This window comes from Salmo salar, chromosome 10 (genome assembly GCF_965601325.2).
Source record: "Salmo salar chromosome 10, fSalSal1, whole genome shotgun sequence".
In the NCBI taxonomy this organism is placed as follows: domain Eukaryota; kingdom Metazoa; phylum Chordata; class Actinopteri; order Salmoniformes; family Salmonidae; genus Salmo; species Salmo salar.
Genome location: NC_138300.1, coordinates 123,060,541 through 123,082,314, shown reverse-complemented (window position 1 = coordinate 123,082,314; position 21,774 = coordinate 123,060,541). Strand labels below are relative to the sequence as shown.

Here is a 21,774-nt window from a genome sequence, read left to right as displayed (position 1 = left end):
GTTAAGAGTAGCCATCTTGTATAACTAACTATATTAGCTGGCATGCCTGTTGGCAAAGTTGGTAGACTTTAGGAAAAAGCAACCAAAATCAAAATGTACTGAATGAGACTCACAGTCCTTTCAATATTTTATCAGAGAAACATATTTTGTTTATTAAAAAAATAGCCACCAGACAGCTCAAGCAAGAGGTATGCAGAAAAATATACACTTTTTAAATTTTTTACATAGAATTAAGTATAATGTTTGAAAAATGCAGAATTATCCAATTTAAGGATGGGGCCTCCAATTTAAGGATGGTGCCGGGGCCCCCATTGGCCCCGGCACCACGAGGGGGCAAAAAGTGTCCGAGCCCCCTCAGTTTCAGTTTTATGTCCCTTTATAAAACTAGCAAAAAAGTTCAAATAATTGAGTGACAAGATGGCGCAAAATCTGTATCTCCGCTCCGCCAGCACAATGGAAAGAACACGCTACGGTGTGTGTAGGAGGGCTATGGAAAGCCACTGGAGCAGCTAGACTCGAGTGGCGCAGCAGTCTAAGGCACTGCATCTCAGTGCGAAAGGTGTCACTACAGTCCCTGGTTCGAATCCAGGTGGTATCACATCTGGCTGTGATTGGGAGTCCCATAGGGCGGTGCATATTTTCATGTTTTTTTTTTAATTTTCTTCCTGGATTGGCTTCCGCTGTGATTTTGAATGATTGAAGCAGCCTATAGACCTATTTGTTCGGCAAGACAGTTGTGCATGGCTGCATCTCACTGTAGTAGGCTACATCTCACTGTAGTAGGCTGCATCTTATTGTAGTAGACTGCATCTCACTGTAGTAGACTGTAGGCTATGTTTTGGTTATTTGGGTCTCCATTCACCTTTTGTTTACTGTGTTGTTAACTAGCCTAAATATAGATTGTGTCATGCCTTTATTGATCTGATATTCTGTTTACTAGGCCTACTTGGTACCTCTGTTTTGTTCTGTTCGCATTGTTACAGAATTTAGTTTTTTTCTATTTATGTTTTGAGGTCAGACTTTAGCATATGTAGTGGTTCGCATTATCAAACTTTGAAGGGGAATGAGGGCTGGATTTACAGTTGATTGAATTGAGGATCAGGTAGAGAATTACTGTAAAATATGAAAAGAAAACATGTTTTTATTGGTAATTGTACAAAATGAATGAGAAGAAGAAGAAAAAAAAAAACCCGATGCCAAATATTATACAAAAATATATATTTTATGACATTCAAATTCTTAAAAAATGAGAACACTCTGCCAGGACAATCATAGACATGTTGGCTTGATGGGTGTGTGCTCTGATTTGTTAATAGAACCTTCTCTGCATTGGTTACATTCAAGGTATGGCTGTATTCTCCTAGGCAGAATGTCTCCCACGATCATAAGATTTATTTACGATCATAAGATTTATTTACGACCATAAGATTTATTTACGACCATAACATTTGACTAGACTTTTTGATCCAAACTAAAAAAAATAAACCTTGCATATTTTCACATAGCTGTTGTCCCACATATACAAAAGTTGATTTCGGGGATAATATGACAACATAGCCATAATACCATTGGCTGATCTGAGATCCAAATTTACATTCAAAGGTTTCTCTTTCATTAAGTCAAAGGCATGTGTGACTTTTGTGTCTTTGGTGTCAGTCATATACAGAACTCCATATGCAACAAAAGCATTCCCAGCGTTCAGTACAGGATAGGACGTGCTAACCACAGACAACACAGAAAACCTCTTATGGTTTAACTTGGCAACCATCATGGTCCCATTGACAACTGAAGCATATATGAGCCACAGTCCGTTCTCGTCCACAGCAAACTTAAAGTATGTCTTGGAGTTGTGGAAGAGATAGGTTCGATTGTGGTAAAGAGCATTCTCAACGGCCAGTGTCTGTAATCTCCTGGTCTTCAGGTTATCCCTGTAAAATATTGAGAATGGGGTCAAATACTTAGAATCCTGTACAAGATATTGAAAAAACATATCTGATAATATATGCGTTGCTTTAAACTGCAGTAAAGAAACGCCTACTTGACAACTTTCGAGGTTCCTGCATTGTGATAGTACATCGACCCATTGTAGATGATGTGTCCACAACCCTGGTAGAACTTCCTCATGTCAATAGACCTGCTGCTGCTGTTAGAAAATGATGCAATGCTCTTGTACTCCTGCAAGACTCGACCTGAAAGCCAAATAAATGTAAATCGCGAACACACAGTATCTTTCTGCTGGAAATTGTTTCATTGTTGCAACTTTTATATCAACTTTATGTATTGTACCAGCTGATTTATTTCTTTGCGCCTGAGTTTTCCCTATTATAAAACATATTTCCTCATTATTACTGGTCTTTTCTTTAAGACTTGCCAAAAGTACTGTACCTGAAAAGTGTTCAGCCATCCAAATGTGGTTATCGTTCACCTGGGCTGCATCTTGCATCCAAACTCCAAATGTAGTTTCCATTTTAGTGACGTTTGGAAAGCATGTTATTGTTTTGATAATGTCTTCTATGGATACAAAAGAGAAACATGGAAATTAAATAATGACAATGTTTGAAATGACGTAAAAGACTTCACTAAGCAACAGTTTCCACTAGGGGGCGCTCATGAGGTAAATGTTGAAGGTACAGTACAGTAGTACAAACTAAGCTTTCCAGACTGTACCTTTTAAATGCTGTGGTTACATTGGAGGGAACAGTGAAGACTTTAAGGCCTTCTGTTGACAAAATGCAACCAATTATAAAGAAAAATAATCTACCTTCAACATCCCAATTGAACCCCCTATATTGCCTATGTAGAAATAGTTTTGATACCAGCTTTCCAAACAGGTGCTTCTTTCGCATCCTCTGTGTCGGTTACATTCAAGGTGTCATTGGGGGGAGCAGAGAAGATTTCTGCTGAAAATTAATATAAAATGCTATCAATTATGAAGACAATTTCAATACCTTCACCATTCTAATTCAACCCCTTTATAGATTTAAATAGTTTCATACCAGTTTTCTTAAATGCTGCTTCTTCCACAATCTCGGTGTCAGTTGCGTTCAAAGGTCCTTCTTCCACTATCTTACTGTCAGTTGCATTCAAAGGTCCTTCTTCCACAATCTTACTGTCAGTTGCGTTCAAAGGTCCTTCTTCCACAATCTTGCTGTCAGTTGCGTTCAAAGGTACTTCTTCCACAATCTCAGTGTCAGTTGAGTTCAAAGGTCCGTCTTCCACAATCTTGCTCTCAGTTGCGTTCAAAGGTACTTCTTCCACAATCTCAGTGTCAGTTGAGTTCAAAGGTCCTTCTTCCACAATCTTACTGTCAGTTGCGTTCAAAGGTCCTTCTTCCACAATCTTACTGTCAGTTGCATTCAAAGGTCCTTCTTCCACAATCTTACTGTCAGTTGCGTTCAAAGGTCCTTCTTCCACAATCTTACTGTCAGTTGCATTCAAAGGTCCTTCTTCCACAATCTTGCTGTCAGTTGCGTTCAAAGGTCCTTCTTCCACAATCTTACTGTCAGTTGCATTCAAAGGTCCTTCTTCCACAATCTTGCTGTCAGTTGCGTTCAAAGGTCCTTCTTCCACAATCTTACTGTCAGTTGCATTCAAAGGTCCTTCTTCCACAATCTTACTGTCAGTTGCGTTCAAAGGTCCTTCTTCCACAATCTTGCTGTCAGTTGCGTTCAAAGGTACTTCTTCCACAATCTCAGTGTCAGTTGAGTTCAAAGGTCCGTCTTCCACAATCTTGCTCTCAGTTGCGTTCAAAGGTCCTTCTTCCACAATCTTTGTGTATGTCATTTGTCGGTCATTTGCTTCCTCGTTCTCGGTGTCAGTTTCACTCAACGTGTCATTACTTGCGGCTAGATTCGCTGACTCTAAAAGGGGAGAGAGAGAGGAATAAACGTATGTTCATACTTGGTAATTCTGAGTTGTTTTTGGTTGGAATCTCTGCCAGGACAGTACGCTTACCCGTAGACATGTTGGCTTGATGGATATCTACTCTGATGGTTCGATTAACATTCTCTGCGTTGGTTACATTCAAGGTGTTACTGCTTGTGGCTGTATTTTCTGTACCTAAGAGGTTTAGAGAAAAATGGAACGGTGTTTTACAGTGACAGTGAGGATGAATGCATGTCATTGTTGGTGGAATCTCTGACAGCATACTCACCCAGAGAGTCAGACATGTTGGCTTGACGGAGACAGGTGTTCTCTAACAAGTGTGCTCTCATGGTCCAATTTCTAGAGGGTTCTGGGTCCTCTAAGGTCGCTGGGCAGCCAGGTAGACCAGGGGGACCGGCAGGGCCAGGAGGGCCCCTTGGACCCGGAGGCCCTTCAAACACAACCAGAGGCACAGGATCTGAACAGGCTTCTCAGATAAACTAACAGTTACAGTATGTAATACAATTATGATCATTGCAAGTAAAACATCAATTGTAACTATCTGCAAAATAAGTGTTAGTAGCTCAAATGTAGTTGAGGATGATCTAGTAAGATGAACTAGTAGGGTGAGCTAGTAGGGTGAGCTAGTAAGATTAACTAGTAGGGTGAGCTAGTAAGATGAACTAGTAGGGTGAGCTAGTAGGGTGAGCTAGTAAGATGAACTAGTAAGATTAACTAGTAGGGTGAGCTAGTAAGATGAACTAGTAGGGTGAGCTAGTAAGATGAACTAGTAGGGTGAGCTAGGGTGAGCTAGTAAGATGAACTAGTAGGGTGAGCTAGTAGGGTGAGCTAGTAGGGTGAGCTAGTAAGATGAACTAGTAGGGTGAGCTAGTAACATTAACTAGTAGGGTGAGCTAGTAAGATGAACTAGTAGGGTGAGCTAGTAGGGTGAACTAGTAGGGTGAGCTAGTAGGGTGAGCTAGTAAGATGAACTAGTAAGATGAATTAGTAAGATGAACTAGTAGGGTAAGCTAGTAAGATGAACTAGTAGGGTGAGCTAGTAAGATGAACTAGTAGGGTGAGCTAGTAAGATGAACTAGTAGGGTGAGCTAGTAGGGTGAACTAGTAGGGTGAGCTAGTAAGATGAACTAGTAAGATTAACTAGTAAGATGAACTAGTAAGATTAACTGGTAGGGTGATCTAGTAGGGTGAGCTAGTAAGATGAACTAGTAAGATGAACTGGTAGGGTGATCAAGTAGGGTGAGCTAGTAAGATGAACTAGTAAGATTAACTGGTAGGGTTATCTAGTAGGGTGAACTAGTAGGGTGAGCTAGTAGGGTGATCTAGTAGGGTGAACTAGTAGGGTGATCTAGTAAGATGGATTTTTAAGAGAATGAGAACTCTACCCTCTTTTACCCTCTATGACGATGTCATTGGTGTTCTCGTCCTTCAGTCCTGGAGGTCCAGGGTCTCCCACGTCTCCTTTCACCCCAGGCTCCCCTCTCTCTCCAGGGGGACCTGAACAGGCAAGGGGGTCATCATGATAGTTATGGATGGATCTTTTGTTGTTGTTGACTGATTTCTTTAAATTATTTAGTTTCATTAGGTCTTTACCAGTGGAGGCTGGTGTCACTTTGAATTGGAAGATGGAATCATTGTAATGGCTGGAATAGAATGAATTACAAATCCTCCTATTTAAGGTGACACCAGCCTCCACTTGTCTGCACATGTATAATAGAGCACTTGTGCATGGAGGAAAAAATCACATACCACCAACATTGTCTGACCTTTTTTCCCTCGTCTCCCTGCAGCTCCAGGTGGTCCTGGTATGCCTTCTGTAGCATTGATTCCTGGCTTCCCATCCACACCTGGAGTGCCTTGAACAGATATCATCCTGTATGATCATCGATAACTACATGTATGACTAGATGCCTTTTTTTTTTTGGAGCGTTGGGCCAGTAACCGATAAGGTTGTTGGATCAAATCCCCGAGCTGACATGGTACAAAATCTATCGTTCTGCCCCCTGAGCAAGGTAGTTAACCCACTCTTCCCCAGGGCGCCGACGAAGTGGATGTTGATTAAGGCAGCCCTCCGCACCTCTCTGATTCAGAGGGGTTGGGTTAAATGTGGAAGACACATTTCAGCTGAAGGCATTCAGTTGTACAACTGATTAGGTATCACCCCTTTCCCTGTACAACTGACTAGGTATCCCCCCCTTTCCCTGTAGAACTGACTAGGTATCCCCATTTCCCTGTACAACTGACTAGGTATCCCCCTTTCCCTGTACAACTGACTAGGTATCCCCCCCTTTCCCTGTAGAACTGACTAGGTATCCCCCTTTCCCTGTACAACTGACTAGGTATCCCCCTTTCCCTGTACAACTGACTAGGTATCCCCCTTTCCCTGTACAACTGACTAGGTATCCCCCCTTTCCCTGTACAACTGACTAGGTATCCCCCTTTCCCTGTACAACTGACTAGGTATCCCCCCTTTCCCTGTACAACTGACTAGGTATACCCCCTTTCCCTGTACAACTGACTAGGTATCCCCCCTTTCCCTGTACAACTGACTAGGTATCCCCCTTTCCCTGTACAACTGACTAGGTATCCCCCTTTCCCTGTACAACTGACTAGGTATCCCCCCTTTCCCTGTACAACTGACTAGGTATCCCCCCTTTCCCTGTACAACTGACTAGGTATCCCCCTTTCCCTATACAACTGACTAGGTATCACCCCTTTCCCTGTACAACTGACTAGGTATCCCCCTTTCCCTGTACAACTGACTAGGTATCCCCCCTTTCCCTGTACAACTGACTAGGTATCCCCCCTTTCCCTGTACAACTGACTAGGTATCCCCCTTTCCCTGTACAACTGACTAGGTATCCCCCTTTCCCTGTACAACTGACTAGGTATCACCCCTTTCCCTGTACAACTGACTAGGTATCCCCCCTTTCCCTGTACAACTGGCTAGGTATCCCCCCTTTCCCTGTACAACTGACTAGGTATCCCCCCCTTTCCCTGTACAACTGACTAGGTATCCCCCCCTTTCCCTGTACAACTGACTAGGTATCCCCCCTTTCCCTGTACAACTGACTAGGTATCCCCCTTCCCTGTACAACTGACTAGGTATCCCCCTTTCCCTGTACAACTGACTAGGTATACCCCCTTTCCCTGTACAACTGACTAGGTATCCCCCTTTCCCTGTACAACTGACTAGGTATCCCCCCTTTCCCTGTACAACTGACTAGGTATCCCCCCCTTTCCCTGTACAACTGACTAGGTATCCCCCTTTCCCTATACAACTGACTAGGTATCCCCCCCTTTCCCTGTACAACTGACTAGGTATCCCCCTTTCCCTGTACAACTGACTAGGTATCCCCCCCTTTCCCTGTACAACTGACTAGGTATCACCCCTTTCCCTGTACAACTGACTAGGTATCCCCCTTTCCCTGTACAACTGACTAGGTATCCCCCCCTTTCCCTGTACAACTGACTAGGTATCACCCCTTTCCCTGTACAACTGACTAGGTATCCCCCTTTCCCTGTACAACTGACTAGGTATCACCCCTTTCCCTGTACAACTGACTAGGTATCCCCCCTTTCCCTGTACAACTGGCTAGGTATCCCCCCTTTCCCTGTACAACTGACTAGGTATCCCCCCCTTTCCCTGTACAACTGACTAGGTATCCCCCCCTTTCCCTGTCCAACTGACTAGGTATCCCCCTTCCCTGTACAACTGACTAGGTATCCCCCTTTCCCTGTACAACTGACTAGGTATCGCCCCCTTTCCCTGTACAACTGATTAGGTATCCCCCCTTTCCCTGTACAACTGACTAGGTATCCCCCCCTTTCCCTGTACAACTGACTAGGTATCCCCCCTTTCCCTGTACAACTGACTAGGTATCCCCCCCTTTCCCTGTACAACTGACTAGGTATCCCCCCCTTTCCCTGTACAACTGACTAGGTATCCCCCCTTTCCCTGTACAACTGACTAGGTATCCCCCCCTTTCCCTGTACAACTGACTAGGTGTCCCCCCTTTCCCTATACAACTGGCTAGGTATCCCCCTCTTTCCCTATACAACTGACTAGGTATCCCCCCCTTTCCCTGTACAACTGACTAGGTATCCCCCCTTTCCCTGTACAACTGACTAGGTATCCCCCTTTCCCCCTTGTCATGCTTTGATTGATGGAAAGTGTTGTTGATTGTTTTACCTGGAGGTCCTGGTGAGCCTGTAATGTAGGATGGAATGAATGGTTAGGAATGTACCTTTTTGTATTCATGTCCATTTCATGTGAAATAAGCAACATACAGCATTTCAATGAGGTACTGTCTGTATTAAGGCAGTACCTAATGTTTTTAATTTTAATAATTGTAGTTTTCAAAAAAAACAAATGTGTTTTTCTTACCTGTGTACCCTAGAATATTAGAAGAGCTATTTCAACAACAACAACACACCTGTTAAACACATGTCTTTTGTGCTGTTGCATAGTTCCAACAGGACCTTGATCTGAAAGACAGAAGTAAAGGGAAACGGTGACAATAACAGCAACTTAAAGGACACTACAGCTTGGATCTGTAATTTAAAGACCCTACGTCCCTTCGGTCTCAACATAGACTTTGATCTGAAGCCATTCTTGTGATTTTTGTGATTGTAAATGTTTGTAGGCTCATGTAGCCAAATTGTATCTATGATCGTACATTTATGTTTTTCGTATGCCATTTTAATATATATGAGAATTAACCAATGATAATCAGGCCACACCATAATTACAGACACCTTTGTGTGTCTTTTTGACACTATATAATCGAGTCATCCTGAAGTGTTTGTCATTATACCCTGATGAAGACAGTGTAACAGTATAGCTTTCCGTCCCTCTCCTCGCCCCAACCTGGGCTTGAACCAGGGGACCCTCTGCACACATCAACAACTGACACCCCCACGAAGCATCGTTACCCATCGCGCCACAAAAGCCGCGGCAGAGCAAAGGGGAACAACTACTTCAGGTCTCGGAGCGAGTGACATCACCCGATTGAAACGCTATTAGCGCGCACCACCGCTAACTAACTAGCCATTTCACATCGGTTACACCACCGCTAACTAACTAGCCATTTCACATCGGTTACACCACCGCTAACTAACTAGCCATTTCACATCGGTTACACCACCGCTAACTAACTAGCCATTTCACATCGGTTACACCACCGCTAACTAACTAGCCATTTCACATCGGTTACACCACCGCTAACTAACTAGCCATTTCACATCGGTTACACCAGCTTGTCTGTCCAAACGTTGGACATAAAATATTTTTTGCATCTTGAGCTCCTAGAGCTGTTCTCCATTATTTTATTAAGTGTTCCGGTCCGCTAGCCAGCACCTCGCCTAAATAGGTGTTGTCACGTCCTGGCCAGTATAAGGGTTAATTGGTATTGTAGTTTGGTCAGGACGTGGCAGAGGGTATTTGTTTTATGTGGTTCAGGGTGGTATTTTTGTAGTAAGGGCATTTGATTTAGTATTCCGGGGTTTTTGGGCACTGTTCCTTGTCTACGTATTTCTATGTTGATCTAGTTGGTTGTATGTCTATGTTTGGTTAATTGGGGTGGACTTCCAATTGAAGGCAGCTGTGTGGTGTTGCCTTTGATTGGAAGTCCTATATTAGTTGGGTGTGTTTGTCTGTTTTATTGTGGGAGATTGTTCCGTGTTTAGTGTGTGTGTGTGTGTGTGTGTGTGTGTGTGTGTGTGTGTGTGTGTGTGTGTGTGTGTGTGTGTGTGTGTGTGTGTGTGTGTGTGTGTGTGTGTGTGTGTGTGTGTGTGTGTGTGTGTGTGTGTGTGTGTGTGTGTGTGTGAGCCTAACAGGACTGTCAGTGTATCGGTCGTTTTTTTTTGTTATTTTTGTATGTTCGTTTTGGAATTTATTAAAAGTTCAAAATGAACCATCTCAACTCTGCTGCATATTGGTCCTCATTTTCCGACGGTGATTTCGCCATATCGTCCTCCGACGAAGAAATCCCTGACAGGTGTGCGTTTCTTTCGTCTCTCGATCGATAACAGCAAGTTAACCTCCAGTTTAGAGAAACTAGATGAATCATGAACCTGGTTCTTCTTTCTTTCCACTGTTCAGTGGTTTGATGTTCATTTCCTGTGTCACTCAGAAAGTTTCTCCAGCCAAGTGGGTCCCTCTGTAGTTTAGCCAAAGGCCCAGAGGATAGGATGAGTTTGGCTGGAGTATCAAGCCACTGCATGAGTCCCAAATGGAACCCTATTCCCTATATATAGTGTACTACTTTAGACCAGAGCCCTATAGAACCCTATTCCCTATACAGTGCACTACTTTAGACCAGAGCCCTATAGAACCCTATTCCCTATATAGTGCACTACTTTAGACCAGGGCCCTATAGAACCCTATTCCCTATGTTGTGCACTACTTTAGACCAGAGCCCTATAGAACCCTATTCCCTATATAGTGCACTACTTTTGACCAGGGTCCTATAGAACCCTATTCTAAAATGTTGTGCACTATATAGGGAATAGGATATATTTCAGACACATGCTCAGTTATCCTCCTCATAATCAGAGACTTCCAACGAGATGATTCTTGGCATAGGAAGGACATTTCTGCTAATCCCTGAAGACTGAAAAGAGGAAATGACTCTGAACATATGGAGAGTGTGAATATTAAACTATTCCAGATTGAATTTTCCTTCCTCAAACAAACTCTTCAATAACTTAACGTTGTTGCGATCAGAAATGATGATTTACATGCATCAGAATAAACTCAATAGCCAACCCATGAAAGTCACAGCTGGTCTTGTCTTAAACTGTAACAGAGTCTTGTTACAGTTTATACTGTACATACCACATAACTCATGGTATAATCCAATGTGGCTCAGAACTTGCAACACCAGGGTTTTGTGGGTTCAATTCCCACGGGGGGGGGGGGGGGGGGGGGGAATCAGTACGAGAAAGAAGTATAAAAATGTATCCAGTCACTAAATTACAAAAATAACCTACAATAACTATCTACCTGGGACGGCAGGTAGCCTAGTGGTTAGAGCGTTGGACTAGTAACCGGAAGTTTGCAAGATTGAATCCCTGAGCTGACAAGGTACAAATCTGTCGTTCTGCCCCCTGAACAAGGCAGTTAACCCACTGTTCCTAGGCTGTCATTGAAAATAAGAATTTGTTCTTAACTGACTTGCCTCGTTAAATAAAGGTAAGAAATAACCTACTATACCTCACTTAGTAGACATATAACATACGGTCTGTTATTCATGTAGTAAACATTTCTGAAGATTCTTACCGGGACCATAGAGTATGTCATCACCATCATTATATCCCTGTCTTCATGTTTCTGCTGTCGCTTAGTCTGGTGTTTCCCAGCCTGACTCCTCTTACTGCGGGGTCGGCCATGCTGCAGCTCCCTTTCTGCCTCCTCTCTGCCTGGGTCTTCCCTGCTGGTCCTGTGGGGTGATGTCTGCCACCTAGATTCCTCTGAGAGCACCTGCAACCTGTCAGTCTCCTCTCCAGGGTCCCTGCTGGTCCTGTGGGAAGCTTCCTCTCCAGGGTCCCTGCTGGCCCTGAGGGATACTGCTGTAGAATGATGCAGCACGGCGTCAGAGGTCTCTGAGAGCACCCGGAGCTTTAGATCCAACCGGGCCAGGTGGGCTGACAGCCGCATGTTTTGCACCAGAAGGAACACCAAGCCTGCAGAGCTCAGGACCGTAAGAGCACAAGTCCCCAACAAGAACACTCGTAACATTCCTGGGAGTCCAAGACAACCACCTCCACCTCCCTCCCTCATCATCCTACTTCCTGTCCTAAGTCCTGACAATTTCCCCCCGAAAAAAAATAAATGAAAAGTGAAATCTGCTACCGACAAGCTTTTTAGTTCACAGCTTCCTCGCCGGATGTGTTCCACTAGTCTCTACTGACACACACACAACACGGTGATCTAGGAGCATACATCCGATATGCATACACAGAACTCAGTGAGCTAGACGCTGGATCTTACATCCAGAGAGGCACAAACACACTATGTTACAGACAGTTGTATGCTATTTGCTAGGTAACAAACGAGAGACAGAATTACAGAAGAACTATTTGAAGAAATCCGAAAGAGAAAAAGAAAGGTTGTAGTTTCCTGAAGGTGCAAAACAACTTGTCTTTTCTGAGTGTCAAACAAGATTTTTCATTGCGCAACTCTGGAAACATCTGGAGAAAAGCTTAGTGTCCAATGTCTTCTTATTGTGGTGTTTTTCGGGTTGATTTATTGCCAAGTGCATGCTGCTTGAAAAAAAAAAAAAAAAAATGCTCAAGTTTTTCAAGATAATTCTGAACAAGCAAAGCATTCTTTAAGTGGACAAGTGAGACTTGAACTGAGCTCATTGAATAATGAGCACATAGACCAGTACGCTCTGTTGTAAGACTTTCTTTGTTTCTGAAAGGCTGAAAGCCCCATGTTAACATCCCTTACATACAGTAATAGCCATAATTGTACTGGCACGTCATTTCCACATAATTATTTTCCTGTAGCACCAATCCACAATGGCACAGAGTAGGAGTGTTGATATCAGTCCCCTTTCTGTCGGTCACTCAGTATAACGTACAGTGATATCAGTTCCCTTTCTGTCGGTCACTCAGTAAAACATACAGTGATATCAGTCCCCTTTCTGTCGGTCACTCAGTATAACATACAGTGATATCAGTCCCCTTTCTGTCGGTCACTCAGTATAACATACAGTGATATCAGTCCCCTTTCTGTCGGTCACTCAGTATAACATACAGTGATATCAGTTCCCTTTCTGTCGGTCACTCAGTATAACATACAGTGATATCAGTCCCCTTTCTGTCGGTCACTCAGTATAACATACAGGGCCTTCAGAAAGTATTCACGACTCTTGACTTTTTCCATATTTTGTGTTACAGCCTGAATTTACATTTGATTAAATTTAGATTTTTTTTGTCACTGGCCTACACACAATAATATAAAATTGGAATTATGTTTTTAATTTTGTTTTACAAATGAATTACAAATGAAAAGCTCAAATGTCTTGAGTCAACAAGTATTCCACCTTTTGTTATAGCAAAACTAAGTTTATTTTTTATTATTTTTTATTTTTATTTCACCTTTATTTAACCAGGTAGGCTAGTTGAGAACAAGTTCTCATTTACAACTGCGACCTGGCCAAGATAAAGCAAAGCAGTGTGACACAAACAACAACACAGAGTTACACATGGAATAAACAAGCGTACAGTCAATAACACAATAGAAAAAAAAGAAAGTCTAATATACAGTGTGTGCAAATGGCGTGAGGAGGTTTGGCAATAAATAGGCCATAGTAGCGAAGTAATGACAATTTAGGAAATTAACACTGGAGTGATAGATGAGCAGATGGTGATGTGCAAGTAGAAATACTGGTGTGCAAAAGAGCAGAAAAGTAAATAAAAACAATATGGGGATGAGGTTGGTAGATTGAGTGGGCTATTTACAGATGGGCTATGTACAGCAAGTTCAGGAATAAAATGTGCTTAACAAGTCTCATAATAAGTTGTGGCAAAGAAAATAACTTTATGTCCAGAATACAAAGCATTATGTTTGGGGAAAATTCAACGCAACACATCACTGAGTACCACTCTTCATATTTTCAAGCATGGTGGTGGCTGAATCATGTTATGAGTATGCTTGTCATCGGCAAAGACTAGGAGTTTTTAAGGATAAAAAGAAATGGAATGGAGCTAGGCACAAAATCTTAAGAGGAAAACCTGGTTCAGTCTGCTTTCCAACAGACACCGGGATACAAATTCACCTTTCAGCTGGACAATAACCTAAAACACAAGGCCAAATCTACAGTGTAGTTGCTTACCAAGATGTCATTGAATGTTCCTGAGTGGCTTAGTTACAGTTTTGACTTAAATCCGCTTGAAAATGGCTGTCTAGCAATGATCAACTGAACTTGAAGAATTTTTTTAAGAATAATGTGCAAATATTGTACAATCCAAAGGTCTTAGAGACTTACTCAGAAAGACTTACAGCTGTAATCGCTGCCAAAGGTTATTCTAACATGTATTGACTCAGGGGGTTGAATACTTGTCTAATCAATATACCATTTTACATGTTGTGTTTATTTTTGTTCAGTATACAGTACCAGTCAAACGTTTGGACACACCTACTCATTCAAGGTTTTTTCTTTATTTTAACTATTTTCTACATTGTAGAATAATAGTGAAGACATAAAAACGATGAAATGACACATATTTCAGTCTCCTCTGAACAGTTCACGTTGATATGTGTCTGTTACTTGAAATCTGTGGCGCATTTATTTGGGCTGTAATCTGAAGTGCAGTTAGCTCTAATGAACTTATCCTCAGCAGCAAAGGTAACTCTGGGTCTTCCTTTCCTGTGGCGGTCCTCATGAGAGTCAGTTTCATCATAGCGCTTGATGTTTTTTGTGACTGCACTTGAAAATGTTAAAAGTTCTTGACATTTTCCGGATTGACTGACCTTCATGCCTTAAAGTAATGATGGACTGTCGTTTTCCTCCATGCTTCACGGTTCTCACCATGAAGCATGGAGGAGGTGGTGTGGGGGTGCTTTGCTGGTGACACTGTCTGTGATTTATTTACAATTCAAGGCACACTTAACCAGCATGGTTACCACAGCATTCTGCAGCGATACACCATCCCTTCTGGTTTATGCTTAGTGGGACTATCATTTGTTTTTCAACAGGACAATGACCCAACACACCTCAAGGCTGTATAAGGGCTATATGACCAAGAAGGAGAGTGATGGAGTGCTGCATCGACGGCCCGGTCTCCACAATCCCCTCAGCATATGTGGGAACTCCTTCAAGACTGTTGGAAAAGCATTCCAGGTGAAGCTGGTTGAGAGAATGCCAAGAGTGTGCAAAGCTGTCATCAAGGCAAAGGTTGGCTACTTTGAAGAATCTAAAATCCAAAAATATATTTTGATTTGTTTAACAGTTTTTTTTTGGTTACTACATGATTCCATATGTGTTATTTCATAGTGTTGATGTCTTCATTGTTATTCTACAACGTAGAAAATAGTAAAAAATCTAGAAAAACCCTTGAATGAGTAGGTGTGTCCAAACGTTTGACTGGTACTGTAGATAGCTTGTAGTCTACCAATTAGCATGTGTCGTGTGACTTTAAAGTTTTTTTGGGAAGCTATTTTTCCACCATAAAAATGCACCTTTATAACATCTACTATCATCTACTATTCCTAATGTTATGAGTAGTGGCTAGTGATAATTTAGGCTGTGGCTGATAAGCGTGTAGTGGCATAGGTTTATAGGCTATATCAGAGATGGTTTTTATTTGCACTGGAAAATGTTGCCTTTGATAAACATTTCATGCAATTCTACACTTTATATGACTGGAGAAATGAGCAGAATCTTTTTTATAAAAGATGGTAGACTAGGCCTGCTCTACTGACACTGACAACACATCAATAAAAACAACATTGTCTTGAATGCAACCATGTAATTTAGGTTTATGAAAAAGGGGTCCTGGCTAAAAGGGATCCAGCTATTGTCAAAAGGGGGGGGGGGGGGGGGATTTTAGCTAACCCATACCCTTTTTCGTAAGCTTAACCTAATTCTCATAACCTGCTGCCTAAATCTGCTACGAAATGTCAAATTTGACGTTAAATCGACCAAAGTTGGATCCACGACCATAAAAAGGGGAGACACAAATTGTACAATATAACTTCTATATAGTCTGGAGGACATTATTGTCCAAAATAACTGCAGTGGTTATCATATATTTAAATAACCCAATGATATTTATGGCCTTACCTCCTTACTCCATTTGCACACACTGTATATATATTTTTCTATTGTGTTACTGACTGTACGTTTGTTTGTGTGTAACTAACTCTGTGTTGTTGTTTTTGTCTCACTGCTTTGCTTTATCTTGGCCAGGTCGCAGTTGTAAATGAGAACTTGTTCTCAACTAACCTACCTGGTTAAATAAAGGACTTTTTCTCAACTGGCCTACCCTGGTTAAATAAAGGACTTGTTCTCAACTGGCCTACCTGGTTAAATAAAGGACTTGATCTCAACTAACCTACCTGGTTAAATAAAGGACTTTTTCTCAACTAGCCTACCTGGTTAAATAAAGGACTTGTTCTCAACTGGCCTACCTGGTTAAATAAAGGACTTGTTCTCAACTAACCTACCTGGTTAAATAAAGGTGAAATAAATCAAATTAAAAATATCAAACTGGTAGAACGTGGTCTGACTTTGTGACTGTGTTATCTAGTGGAAATCGCACTGTAATTGCTTGATTACTACAATTCTACACTGTTTGCACCATTTCAGTTTGTGAGAAAACAAGCACTGAATAGTGTGTCTTTTTTTACACGCTTTGTACAAAATAATAAAATGCAGTACTACAGGATATTTCTTAACGTAGCTCTTTATTAGCTAGCTACATTTTACATTGACATTTTAGTCATTTAGCAGACGCTCTTATCCAGAGCGACTTACAGGCATATTCACTTATCTCCAACCATGATCAACTGACCATGACCTCACACTCTGGGTGGTCTTAACCAATCATAGCACAGTATGATACGGCGGTAAAATGCATCCAATTATAATTCAGTATGTTTACACATATGAATATTACATAGCGTTGGGAATCATTGTATCTAAATCGCCTCCAAAAATATCTTTATACCCGTTTGAAGCTAGTGGAACTAAACAGCTTTCCCAGTTTGACAACAGATGTCACGCAGCCAGGAGAAATCAGTAGGAGAATATCACAGAGGTCTCATTTGTGGGAGATTTTTTTGAGTTACGGTTTGTTGTTTTTGTTTATGAGTTTATTTGTATGTATTGCATAGTTTCATAGTTAAATAAAAATGTGGAATGATACACACGCTGCGCCTTGGTCCCATTCTTCAGACAGCCGTGACACACATTGCCAATCACGCCACTTGCAGTTAAGTAATACTGTGAAACACTTATCGATCCACTATTAGCGCCAGCTATATTATCAACAAAATATAGGTTTCCATCCAAATAGGTGACAGACTTTCATGCGAATATTCTTCAAACCTGTATAAAAAAAAAACAATATGCGCATTTTCCCACCAGAGATGTTACCATCAAATGGACTTGTTGTAGACAGAGTAATGTGAGCGGAGCAGAGTGAGGGATGGCGCCCAATTTGACTGGAGCGTCGGCCTGCTCCAGTAGCGCTCCTTCACGAGCTCAGGGCATGCCTGACCCAGCATGCATTTCTAGTCTACTTGTGTGCTGCTAATAGCCCCTTTCTTTAGCTACTGTCATGGAGTTCACTCAATATGTTCATAAAGAAACTGATAACAACACAATGGTGCAAAATCAAGGTGACTTACAAAGATGGGGACCAAGCGCAGGAGAGGGAGTGTGGTGATGTAATGTCCACAACTAAAGAATCATTGTGGAATCTGAAATGACACGTATCCTGAAAGAGAGAGGGAGTGTGGTGCAGGGGCGGGGAAGTGCCCTGTGACAACAATTTTGGACCCCCTTGTGGCCCCCCTAAATGTGGAGTATCAAATAATTTTTACATAACAAATTTTTGCTATCGTTATTTTTTTTACATCCGTTATTAGACAGTGGCAACGATGATGATTATGAACATAGTCTTTTGCCTGCTAATGCCTGCAATGCAGTGAAGAAAACGATATGACAACAATAACGTCTAATGTAACTGGCCCCTCTAACAGTACAACTGGCCCCAGCTTGGGCCCCCCAGTTGAAATGGTCTAGAACCACCACTGGTGTGGTGATGTAATGTCCACAACTAAAGAACCATTGTGGAATCTGAAAAGACACGTGTCCCGAAAGCATGATGGTGTACTTACTACGTGCACGTGCTAAAAGGAAAGGAACGAGGTGGGTAGATAACTACGTGTGTCATTACAGCAAAGTATTTATTAAAAAAAAAAAATAATAATAATCTGCTCTCAAAAGTTTTGTTAATTTTTGTTCTATTATCCATACAATAGGCCTGGCATATTCCCACATTCAAGGAGCTTTCCATTTTGATTGGGTTATTTTGCCTAAAAACCTTTAGGCCTACCAATATAGAGAGAAAAAAAAGCTCTGGTATCTCTGCCCAGCCTGCCAAGAGAGGCCTAAAGGGTGTTTAGCATCCCCAGTGGCCCTACAGGTGCTGACAGGATACTCTCTGCTGCTGGCCGGCTCTCCAGGAACCATCGTATGAGCCTGAAGCCAAAGACTGGCCAAACAGCTGTTTCTAAATATGAATTCAAAAAGGCACTGTAGACTGAGCCTAATAAGGCATTTTTTCATTTTTATTTAATTATAAAGTAAGTCACAGCCTATATGCGCAATTTATAGACACTAATGATTTAATACAGCGAAGTGTTGTTTAAATGCTGAGCGCTTTATGTCCCTACAGGTCTATTGTGTCGCACTCGCAAATTATTCACAATGTATTTCTTTGTAGGCTACAGCTACAGGCAATGTAAAAGGTTATGTCATTAAGCGAGACTTTATTCATAAACATGCTCATCTATGCACCTTTACTTCCGGTTTGAAAACCAACTCCATAGTTGTTAGTAAACGCGCTTTCGTCCGTTTGAAACGGGATATTTCTTCCTGGTACCCTGCTATCCTTTTTTTAATAACCACGGATAATTCCAAATGAACTGCGGTTCATTTCTCGTCGAGAAACACATTAATTAAGCAGCTGTAGTTAGAGACATTTTGTAGAGCAAATGGATAGAAGGTGGAATAAATGATTGTTATTTGCCAGCTATGCTTGCTTGATCATATAGTCAACTACATTAAATACACACACGGACAATATTTACCATTGAAATACCGCGAGAGTTTGGATTTATTCCGCGTTCAAAATAACTGGGAATGTTAGCTAGAAAATACTGTATTTAGACCCTGTTAGGGCTGCAGAGTCTCCATCCTTATTAAGGCACAGCCCAACACCATGCTGTTCTCCTGTCGACTGGATCAGACGAAACCGGTTCCTTGTTTTGGATCATTTGTATTCATTTCATTTTTGGGACCTGGGGTGTGAGAAAAGTGCTTTACAAATTACATTTATTATTATTATTATATTCCCTCGGCGATGACAGAAAATATAGTTTTAACCATAGACTTGGTTTTCTCGTACATCTGTGACGACAGGTAGCTTGTATGCTGCGTTCAAAACAACTGTGAACTCGAAAGCCCCGACTTCAGTGCATTCAAGACAAGTTGGAGCTCGGGGAAAAAAAACAAGCGCCGACTGGGAAAAATGGTTTATACATATTTTAATAGGCTACATCAGTGGAGGCTGCTGAGGGGAGAATGGCTCATAATAATGCCTGGAATGGAGTATAATGGATGGAATGGAGTGAACGGAATGTTATCAAAACTCCATTGGCTCCATTCCAGCTATTATTATGAGCTGTCCTCGCCGGAGAACAAATTGCTGATTTGCTCTACAGTTATAAACTCTGGATGCAGCGCAAATGTCAAAGTGTTAGGAGAGAGGATTGGCATTAATATGCAGCTCCCAACAAAATGTGGTGATTAAGAATATGAACAGTTAAGTTTACAACCTCTCCAGCAATGGAACATCAAGCAACAATTACTAGCATAGGCCAACTGGGTCTTTTTGGTATGTAAAAACATTGCTTGAAATTGATCATTTACTTATGAAGCAAGCATTTGGAATTTACTGTTAAAATTATTACATAAACAAAATAATGAAAATGACTGTCTGGTACCCACAATAAACAGACAAATATTTTGTGACAGTGGTAATAAGGTTAAATCGACAACAAATAATGTTTCTGAGATATTGAGCATCAAAGTTTTCACATTCCAGACCTTTGTAATGAATTCTTCTTTCATAACGTTCATAAATTAATGAAAAGGGGGGGGGGGGGTACCTAAAACACAAATCAGGGTTCAGCCGTAATGTTCTGCCGCTTCTGAATTAAACATGTTCAGTTTTTAAGAAGACTGAAGAAGGAGAATAATCTGCTTCTGGTTGTATTCTATTAGGACGTTGTCGTTGCATGTGTATCTACCAGGGGGCCAGACTGACATGCATCAGCCTGACTGTTTAAAGACGAGAGGAGAACTCGAGACAGAGGTTATTTCAGAATGACCAGCAGCTGATCTATTTAAAAAAAAAAACGTTTTAAATATAACCTTTATTTAACTAGGCAGGTCAGTTAATAACAAATTCTTATTTACAATGACGGCCAAACCCGGACGACGCTGGGCCAATTGTGCGCCGCCCTACGGGACTCCCAATCACAGCCGGATGTGATGTAGCCTGGATTTGAACCAGGTACTGTAGTGACACCTCTTGCACTGAGATGCAATGTCTTAGACTACTGCGCCACTTGGGAGTTATGATTAAGCTCAAATAATTTGAATACATTTTTGAATACGTATACATGCTAGAATAACACTATTTTACCAATAGATAGTCAGAACACATCATTCAAATACATTCATGTATTACGATCATCAGACAAATTACTGTCATCGCTGAACAATGACGTGACAACATTATTTAGGCTACTTAAACATTTCTTACAGTGTTTGTTGTTGTTGTTGTTGCTTGCTAGCTTGCTTTACATTATTGCTGACTAGACTAGACCAGTATTTCTCAAACTCGGTCCTGGGTCCCCACCTGGGTGCACATTATGGTGTTGCTAGCTTGCTTTACATTATTGCTGACTAGACTAGACCAGTATTTCTTAAACTCGGTCCTGGGTCCCCACCTGGGTGCACATTATGGTGTTGCTTGCTTGCTTTACATTATTGCTGACTAGACTAGACCAGTATTTCTTAAACTCGGTCCTGGGTCCCCACCTGGGTGCACATTATGGTGTTGCTTGCTTGCTTTACATTATTGCTGACTAGACTAGACCAGTATTTCTCAAACTCGGTCCTGGGTCCCCACCTGGGTGCACATTATGGTGTTGCTTGCTTGCTTTACATTATTGCTGACTAGACTAGACCAGTATTTCTCAAACTCGGTCCTGGGTCCCCACCTGGGTGCACATTATGGTGTTGCTAGCTTGCTTTACATTATTGCTGACTAGACTAGACCAGTATTTCTCAAACTCGGTCCTGGGTCCCCACCTGGGTGCACATTATGGTGTTGCTAGCTTGCTTTACATTATTGCTGACTAGACTAGACCAGTATTTCTCAAACTCGGTCCTGGGTCCCCACCTGGGTGCACATTATGGTGTTGCTTGCTTGCTTTACATTATTGCTGACTAGACTAGACCAGTATTTCTCAAACTCGGTCCTGGGTCCCCACCTGGGTGCACATTATGATTTTTTTTTGCCCGTAGCACTACACAGCTGATTCAAATAACCAACCGTGTAGTGTTAGGGGGTAAAAAAAACACTGTACCCAGTGGGGGAACCACAGGACTGAGTTTGGGAAACCCTGACCTAGACCATACTTAGAGGGAGATAGCAAAGACATGTGTTCTGATTGGTCCGTCTGTATTTGTTCAGGCTTGTGATTGGATTGTAGATATAACCTTATAGCACCAAGTTATAATGGGTTAAACATTCAATTTTTTTTCCACTTAATATTAACTTTTTCAAAATTCTTACTTCACAGACATACGAAGAACCATTTAAAGATTTATTATACGTGACTAACTTCTTTTTTGACCAAAAAAATGTCAGAACCTTATAGTTCCAAGTCATTGATGTACAGATTCGTTTTTTTTTTTTAAACTTAAGACTTGTGAATCGACTCGACGTGCTCTTAGAATGTACACGTGCTCTTAGAATGACGTGCTCTTAGAATGACCGACGTGCTCTTAGAATGACCGACGTGCTCTTAGAATGTACACGTGCTCTTAGAATGACCGACGTGCTCTTAGAATGTAC

At 41.6% G+C, this 21,774-nt stretch overlaps 1 protein-coding gene across 3 annotated transcripts; it reads right to left on the bottom strand.

Moving 5' to 3' along the window:
- Positions 1-1,125: 1,125 nt before the first annotated feature.
- Positions 1,126-12,121, bottom strand: LOC106561785 (uncharacterized). 3 transcript variants are annotated; one of them, XM_014126026.3, is made up of 12 exons: positions 11,168-12,121; positions 8,322-8,373; positions 8,078-8,095; positions 5,652-5,741; positions 5,281-5,382; positions 4,154-4,315; positions 3,955-4,059; positions 2,997-3,860; positions 2,817-2,900; positions 2,386-2,511; positions 2,039-2,189; positions 1,126-1,928 (listed from the first exon to the last, which is right to left on the bottom strand). In XM_014126026.3, the coding sequence occupies exons 1-12, from the start codon at positions 11,669-11,671 to the stop codon at positions 1,472-1,474; spliced, it is 2,715 nt and encodes a 904-aa protein (XP_013981501.2). In that variant the 5' UTR covers positions 11,672-12,121; the 3' UTR covers positions 1,126-1,471. The 3 variants fall into 3 exon arrangements, with proteins under 3 accessions (XP_013981501.2, XP_013981502.2, XP_013981503.2); XM_014126027.3 differs by having other exon boundaries at positions 2,817-2,897; XM_014126028.3 differs by lacking the exon at positions 2,817-2,900.
- Between the last annotated feature and the right edge of the window lie 9,653 nt (positions 12,122-21,774).